Here is an 8,566-nt window from a genome sequence, read left to right as displayed (position 1 = left end):
TGGCTACATTCAGCTGGCCTCTGCAGCTTCGTTTCTCACCTTCTAGGACTTATTGGAGGGGGGAGGTAGAACTGAGAGTGAGAGGGTAGAGAAAGGGAATGTACTGACTTAAGGCATCTTGGGAACACCTCTGCTAAATAACTGCCAGCCAACTGACACACACACAAGGCAGGCAAGCCAGCATAGCTGAAGTAGCGACTGAGGGAGAGATGGGAAGCAGCACGTGCCAAGCAAATCAAACCACCACCGTCACCCCCCATACCCTGATGGAGGCATCCCAGGACCTGGAATCCCAAAACTTTTGGAATACTGATACTTCTAACCCAGTACTCTCATCATCCTGAGAAGCAATCTCCATAAAGACGCAGCCTGGGAATTGCTCATATGGGTGTTGAAGCCATGTTTTTTGAAGACCCACAAAAGAAAATTCTTGTCACCAAAATCCTTGGTACTTGTCAAATGATTCATTCAAATACTGATATGATTTCATCAGTGGAAAATGACATGGAAGAAGAGGTATCACCATTGGCTTTGCCATTGCACCCTTGGGATCATGGGAGTTTTCCATCTGACTTACAAGCAAAACCATCTAAATGTGCTGTTGCCTCAATTAGAATGTGAGCTCTGTGAAAGCAATGACTGTCTTATTTTTCTATTTGTATCCCCAACATTTAACACAGTGCTTTGCACATAGTTAAGAGCATAATATATGTTATATTCATTATTCATAACTCCCATTTCACCCTACTCACTTCCCTGTTCTAAACAATCTATTCCAAAGAGGGAAGACAGGCATGGAAGTACTAGAAAATACCTTGGAGGTGACCTGGTCTGATCCCCTCATTTTATACAGGGAGAAACTGAGGCCTGGTGATATGAAGTAAAGTGTTCCAAGTTGCAGATCCAGAGCTAGAATCCAGGACTCCTTCCTTCTAGTCTGGTGCGCTTTCCCCTACGCTTATACTTAAGGTTTCTAGTTTGTGAACTACTTCTATGTGGAGAAGCTTCTTTATATAGGCATCCTAGATCATCTTCCCCCATCAGTGGGGAGAGGGTTTGAGAGCTTATTCATATTGAGTCCCCTTCTCTTTCCTGCTGCTGCAGCTACCTACCTCACCCATGAACTACTAAAATGTTCCTCAAGCACTCCCGGGCACAATGGATTTCTTTATTCATACTTGTTGACATTTCTCACGGGGAAGGAAGGAGTGGGAAGGGGAACAACTGTGGCTTTTTTTTTCTCCCCTCTGCCAGATGTAAAGGGGTCATGATGGTTGGGAAATTCTATAAAACATGAGCCAGTTAAACGTTATTATGTGGCCCGGGCACATCATGCAGTGACTTCAGAAAACCTGAGTCCTTCTGTCCAGAAATGAATTTTAAACAAAAAACAAACAAACAAAAAAAGACCAAAGTGCATTGAAGCAAATGGCTAGTGAATCTAATACTAGGGCAGCTAGTGGTGTTAAAGCAGATTAACACAGCTGCCGTTAGACCATGACTCCCTCCCAGGGCTCCATGGCAGGTTGTCAGGGCCACCAGTGCCCAGTCCAGATAGTCTCTGCTGGGCTTTTGAGGGAGCAGAGGAGGGAGAAAGACCTTAAGTGGGGACAGCACCAGAGCAGCCCTGGGCAGGACTACCCAGAAGATATCCAAGTATCTCCTCGGAGGCAGGGAGTAAACACCAGGAGGCCCTCCGTGGCTCACTCAACACTTACTGGGGGCCTGGAGGTAGGGCAGGAGAGGGAAAGGGAGGAGATGAGGGTATATATAATAAACATCTATATCCCTGGGTTAGGGAATTGGGGTAGGAGGGGAGGCCACTGTACAAAATCTTAAATTACCAAAATGTGATAGAATTGACCAATAGGTCCTTAATTCTTGGGGCAACCAGTACCAGCCTGGGCTAGTAACGAGTATTCAGATCTAGCTAGTGACAGAGAAGGGAGGGAGGGATAAGAGATGTAAATATTGGGTTACAGAGAGTTTACAAAGTTCAGCAGCTCAGCCAGTCCGATTTGATGTTTCCAACTTTTACAATTTTAAGACTCTTGTTCTCCAGTTTAAGGTAATACCAGTCCTTGAAGAAATAGCTGTGTCCTGGGGGAGAAAGGAAACAGGGATAAGTGTTGATCTTCCCTTTCTCTGAACTCCCATTGGACATTAAATTTGAGGGGGGCAGTGTGGGACAGTATAAAGAACATTGGCATTGGTGTCAAGAGCACCTGAATTCCAATCCCACCTCTTTTGTTTATTACCTGTGTGGCTTTGGCCAAGTCACTTAACTACACTTAATTACAGTTCTTCATTCATAAAGAGAATGTTGGGAGAGATGATCTCTAAGCTCTCTTCCAGCTCCCGAGCTATAGTCCTTATGATCTCTATGATCTAGCAAGAAATCTGATGCTGCATTATGTTGATCTATAATCATTTCTTCTGTGTTGATGTAGTCTCTGGGACTAGATTTGCAAGCTTCTACAGGGAAGAGGCTAGATACTTTTACTTCACTCTCCCATAATGCCTAGCACAGTGCTAGACAGAGCAGGCTCGTGGTAGATCCCTGTTGACATAAACTGAGCTCTCACTGCAATTCCCAAATGGCTTTAATTCACTAGCCATGCCTTGGAGGATCCCTCAAAGCCACCTCAGGAATAGGGATCAGTGCCCAGGGTTCAATATTGGCTAAGCATCACCAGGGGGCCAGGAACAACTGAAGCAGTTCAGGGGCTCTTTGTTCTCAGCAGAAAATCATGAATAAATCAGTAACATCTCAATTAAACCTTAAAATGAGTCATTCCTTGAATGTAATGTTGTCCTTTGGTGCAGGATTGCCAATATAAATTCAAACAGGGCAGGTCTATAAATCATGATAGTTTTGAGGAGCTGGGAGGGGAGGGACATGGAAAAAAGGTATGCATGGGCCACCCCAACTCTAGGGCCACTCTTTCTTTAGGCCTGGAAGCTATGAGGGTGCCAGTGAAGCATTTCTTGGTTTTCCTGACAGAAGCCAGGCTGAGTTGAGCAGAGGTCAGCTGCTCTGGAATCTCTCCCAGCATGGGGCTGAAGGGACTGGTTTGTTTTCTCTAGGCAGACTCATGCCTCCCCACACAATGAATGAGTGTGTACTTGGGGAACCACAGGGAGCCTGGGATTGAGGTGTGAGTGGGGGGGAGGAGGCGATTAGTCCTAGAAAGTCAGGAAAGGCCTAAACAACTCACCACTTCCCTGCAGTTCTACCACAGCATCAAGATTGTCAGGGATCCCATTCCAGGCATCAGCAATAAGCTTGGGGAAGCCAGGGTCCATTTTCTTTTTAACTTCATTGTACCTAAGATGAAACAGGATTGGGCAGGTATCAGGAAGTGGAGAACGCAGTTAATCCTGGATCCAGTAAGATCTCCACGGAGTCCATATCTACCATACACCCCATTGGTAGAAAATACGGCCAAAGACTCCTCCATGCACCTTGCAATCTAGACCAAGATCTTTAGATGTTATGATACAGTATAGTGGAAAAAGTATGGGACTTGAAGAGAAAAAACCTGTGTCCTCATGAAACCTGCCACTAACTGTACATATGGCCGTGGGTCAGCAACATTATCAAAGAATCACAAAATCTCAGAGTTGGAAGGTATCTCAAAGACTTTCTAGTCCAACCTGAACCTGTCTGAGAATCTTCTCTGTGACATCTCCAATAGGTAAAACGATCATTTAGCCTTCATTTGAAGACTTCAAGTAAAGGGAACCCACAATCACCAAAGACCTCCTATTCTCTTACTGGATAGCTCTAAATGTTGTTTATCCTTTTGCTGAGCCTAAAACTATCTCTCAGCAACCTTCATTCACTGCTCACAGTTCTGCTTTCTGGGGCGAAGGAGAATAAGGGTAATCTCTTTTCTGCATAACAATTCTATTAATCAAGGATGGGAAGCCTTGAAGCCACATGTGGCCTTCTAGGTCATCAAGTGTGGTCTTTGACTGAATCCAAAGGGCTGCACTTGAGGACCTAGAGGGCCACATGAAGCCTTGAAGTCACAGGTTCCCCACCCCTGCTATAAATACTTGAAGATAGCCATCCATTACAACCCCATCTTTTCCCAGACTAAATAACCTTAGTTTCTTCAACCAGTCCTTTTATTGCATGATTTTGATGCCTTTCACCATCTTGGTTGCCCTTTTCTGAAAATTCTCAGGGAAATCAGTGTCTCTCCACCCCTCTATTTTTTGTAGAGGTAGAAGACTCTTGGTGGGGTAAATTTTCATACATTATTAGAATTTTTCTACAGGCTAGTTAAATTGCTCCTCCCCCCTTTTTATCATTTCTTCTAGCCATTTTAAGACCACAGATCTAGAGCTGGAAGGGAAGTCAGAGATCATCTAGACCAACTCCTTCATTTTGCAAATGATGAAACTGAGGTCCAGGGAATCTAAGTGGTTTGCTCCATGGTTAAACAGATAGGAAACATCAGGAGTGGGATCTGAACCCAGGTTTTCTGAATACAGGGCCAGTGCTCTTTCTACTACACCACTTATGCTGCTACAAAAACAGAGCGAGAGATACATTTGGAAAAGTAGGTGATGTAAATACATGTAGTAATATATAATATTAGTAATATTAACTAACTAACTAACTATTATTTGTTAAGCATGCTTATATCTATTTGATTAAAATGATTTATTTAATATAAAAAGTGTTGGATTTGGAGCAAAAGAACCTGGGCTTGAACTGGTGTCCAGCCACTTACCTGGCTATATGCACTTAGCCAAGTACTTCACCATTTGGGACTCAGTATCTTCCTATGCAAATAAGTGCATTGGGCTAGATAGCCTATAAGGTTTCTTGCAGCTCTAAATCAGTGATGATTCCAGGCTGAGCACCAGGCCAAGGACAATCCCCTCAAGTTGATGTCATGGCTGATCATTCTCCCCTTCCCCACCCAAGGTCTTTAATTAACTTGAGTATCAAATGGCCATAATAGTCCCTGTACTGCCCAGATCATCAGGGTGTTGTGAAGTTCAGAAGCAATAATATATAGGAGAGTAATTTATAAAATAATGTTATTATAAAAAAGCTGTTAGACAAGCTTTCCCGTGCCTGAGTAATAGCTACTGGTTTCAAGCTAGTTTGAGGGTGTGCTAGCTGTCAATCTAGGTCTTTTGAATAAATTTACAGGAAGAAAACTAGGTTGCCTACCATCTTCCCTAACTAGGCAGATAATGTTGGAGTCATTCTTTACTTCTCCCTCTCTAATCCACCACTAAGTATAATAGTCTTCCAAAGCCTCCTCATCCATGAAATGCTCTTTCTTCCTCTCTACCCTTCCTCCCGTCCTGACTCTAGAGTCGAAGTCATAAAACCTAGACTTTGTGGATCACCCTCATAGTAAATGCTATATAAATGTCAGCTAGTATTAAGTGACTTATCCAAGGTCACAACAGGTATTAAATAGCAGATTCAGAATTCAAACCCAAGTCCTCTGAATCCAGTGTTCTTTTACTTCACTACAAGAACTACTATACACATACCAGAGGTTTTCGTACTTTCACATCATTTTATACTTGCTTGTATATTATTATGGAAGTGTTCTGCTGTTTCCTATGTGTTCTATCTGCTACGTATGTAGAATTTATATCTCTCTCATTAGGCTGGTTTATATCCCCAAACTAAAAACTGTGTCTATTCTTCCTAATCATATAAAAATAGATTTAGAGCTGGAAAGGATAGTAGAGGTTACCTAGTCCAGCCTCCTTGTTTTATAGATGAGGAAACTGAGGCCCGTAAAGCCAAAATAATTTGCCTAAGGTCAAACAGGTAGAATATGACAGAGGTACGATTGAAGTCCAGGTCCTCTAACTCTAAAGTTATTATTATTTTCACCGCACCACTCTGAATTGGCCAAAGGAACCCGAAGACATTAATGATCCAATGTTAACTTAGAAGGAAGTCTCTAGTGGAAGGCCCTAGAACTCCTCTGCTCATCCTTGGCATTCCAATTTTTTTTATCAATGCCATAAACAAAGGAATAAAAGATATTGCTATCAAATTTGTACCCTCTCTCCCAGCACCCAGGGCATGCTCAGGAAGAAGCAGGCTGCCTGCTTGCCTGGCAGATATTTAGGGAGTTGGACTAAGTCCTTTCCAGTTCTAAATCTACGATCCTGTTTAACCCTCTAGGGCTGTCTCTATAGCATGAACATTAAGGGATTACTGCTGATGATATAGGGCAGCTAGGTGGCACAATGGATGCAATGCTGGGCCTGAAGTCAGGAAGACTCATCTTCCTGAGTTAAAATCCAGCCTCAGATACTTCCTAGCTACATGACCTTGGGCAAGTCACTTAACCCTGTTTGCCTCAGTTTCCTCATCTATAAAATGAGCCGGAGAAGGAAACGGCAAACCACTCAAGTATCTTTGCCAAGAATACCCCAAAAAAGGTCATGAAGAGTCAGGAATAAACGCAAAATGACTAAACAACCAAAAGTTGACATGATTCCCAGGCCACGTTTACATGGCAAGCAAGCCAATTTCCCAAGCTCATTAGAACAGTAACAGTGAGATATGCATATCTCTCTCTCTCTCTCTCTCTCTCTCTCTCTCTCTCTCTCTCTCTTTCTCCCTCTCTGTCTCTGTCTCTCTCTCTGTCTCTTTCTGTCTCTTCCTCTCTGTCTCTGTTTTTCTCTGTCTCTGTCTCTATCTCTCTCTATCTCTGTCTCTCTGTCTCTCTCTCCGTCTGTCTCTCTCTCTCTCTCTCTCTCTCTCTCTCTCTCTCTTTCTCTCTGTCTCTCTCTCTGTCTCTTTCTCTCTGTCTCTTTCTGTCTCTTCCTCTCTGTCTCTGTTTTTCTCTGTCTCTATCTCTATCTCTGTCTCTCTGTCTCTGTCTCTCTCTCCGTCTGTCTCTGTCTCTCTGTCTCTGTCTCTGTCTCTCTCTCTCTCTCTCTCTCTCTCTCTCTCTCTCTCTCTCTCTCTCTGTCTCTCTGTCTCTCTGTCTCTCTCTCTCTCTCTCTCTCTCTGTCTCTCTGTCTCTCTGTCTCTCTCTCTCTCTCTCTCTCTCTCTCTGTCTCCTCTATAAACCCAGGATGCGGCCTCAAGAAACAACAGGCTCTTATGACTGCCCTTTATCACAGTCTTTCTGTTCTTCCTTCTACTACTACCCAACTGGAGAAAACTCTCCTGTACTTCCCTTGTCTGTTCAAGTCTGGGGGCCTCATAAAAAGATCTGAGAAGCAGTTCCTGGATATTTTGTGTGGAAATTTAGCCAGGCAGAACCCTGGGATGAGATAGATGTAGATTCAAATCCTGCTTCTGAAACTTGCTGGCTATGTGACTACGGGCCAGTAACTTAACCTCTCTGATCTTCACTATCTTTAAAATGATACTTGCAGGCATAATACCTGTAGTATGTAATTCACAGAGTTGTTGTGAAGCCTGAGTAAGAAAAGGTATATAAAGGAGAAGGATTGTACCTGAGATTTCACTGGTACAGGGAACTCCCAAGTGAATAGATTTCATCTACCAAGGAAGGTCCGCATTTTTTCTACAATTTGTGGTCTTGAGGAATTGTGTAGAGCACTGAGAGTTTAAGTGACTCGACCAGAGTTACATAGCCAGTATGTGTCAGAGGCAGGATTTGAACTCAGATCTTTTGGCTTCAAGGCCAGCTCGCTCTCTCTCTCTCTCTCTCTCTCTCTCTCTCTCTCTCTCTTTCTCTCTCTCTCTCTCTCCACTCTGCCATGCAAACCTTGAACTCTCATACAAATGTCACTAGTTATCATTGCATATGTGGGTAGGGGATCTGCCAGTGTGTTTCTGCATCTATACATGAGCACACCTGTGCTCCGGTGTGCGTTAATGCGTCTTCATGTTTTTGCCTATGGGATGTGTGTGTTTATTTGGGTGTGTCTGATTCTAATCCTGTCTGTGTCTGCCTTGCTTTTCTCTTCCTGACTGAGATATAAATCATTTTAGCTGCTAGGTGAATTAATAGTAAATCTGGAATCCTATCCTAATACAGGCTTAAGACAGAACCAGCCTCTGAGAACAGGGCAGGAATGGAAAGGAATTAAGAGAACTACATGGGAGAGGGGAGTGGAAAGATGCCCCTCTTCTGCCCCACCTCCCTCTTGGGTCTTTTAAGCTGTTTTCCAAAGAAACATTTTGGGTGTAGTAACAACAGTATATGTTAGCAGCCAGCGAGAGAGGTTGGTGCTGGCTCCAAGAGCCTTGGAGGAGGAGAGAGAACCTCCTTGGAGAAAGGCCTAGATAAGCAAAGCTGTTAAACACACTACCTATTCTTGTCCAAATACTGAAAGGTGATATGTAGTGAGTTAAAAAGCACATTAGACCATGAGTCAATAGACCTTATAACCACTCTGATGTTAAACCCACACTGGGACTTGAGAGAAGTCATTTAGCCTCAGTTTGGGGTGAAAAAGCTTCTACTCCAGATCTGCTTCTCATTACTCCTGTGACCTAGCATAGGTCACCTTTTCTCTTTGGGTTCAAGTTTTATTATTGCAAAATGGGTGGTGGGTAGATGTGTATGCTTGGGGGATATAGTCCAGGGGT

General features: G+C 43.4%; 1 protein-coding gene across 1 annotated transcript in view; it reads right to left on the bottom strand.

Moving 5' to 3' along the window:
- Window positions 1–1,147: 1,147 nt before the first annotated feature.
- MMP2 (matrix metallopeptidase 2) overlaps window positions 1,148–8,566 on the bottom strand; it is a 31,675-nt gene continuing 24,256 nt past the window's right edge. The window contains exons 12-13 of the mRNA XM_036753061.1: window positions 3,219–3,328; window positions 1,148–2,100 (exon numbers count right to left, since the gene is read on the bottom strand). Coding sequence (XP_036608956.1) covers window positions 1,997–2,100; window positions 3,219–3,328 — 214 coding nt within the window. The 3' untranslated portion in view covers window positions 1,148–1,996. The remainder of the gene's footprint in view (window positions 2,101–3,218; window positions 3,329–8,566) is intronic.

The sequence above is a fragment of the Trichosurus vulpecula genome, chromosome 3 (assembly GCF_011100635.1).
Source record: "Trichosurus vulpecula isolate mTriVul1 chromosome 3, mTriVul1.pri, whole genome shotgun sequence".
In the NCBI taxonomy this organism is placed as follows: Eukaryota; Metazoa; Chordata; class Mammalia; order Diprotodontia; family Phalangeridae; genus Trichosurus; species Trichosurus vulpecula.
This window is presented reverse-complemented; position numbering and strand designations above follow the sequence as displayed.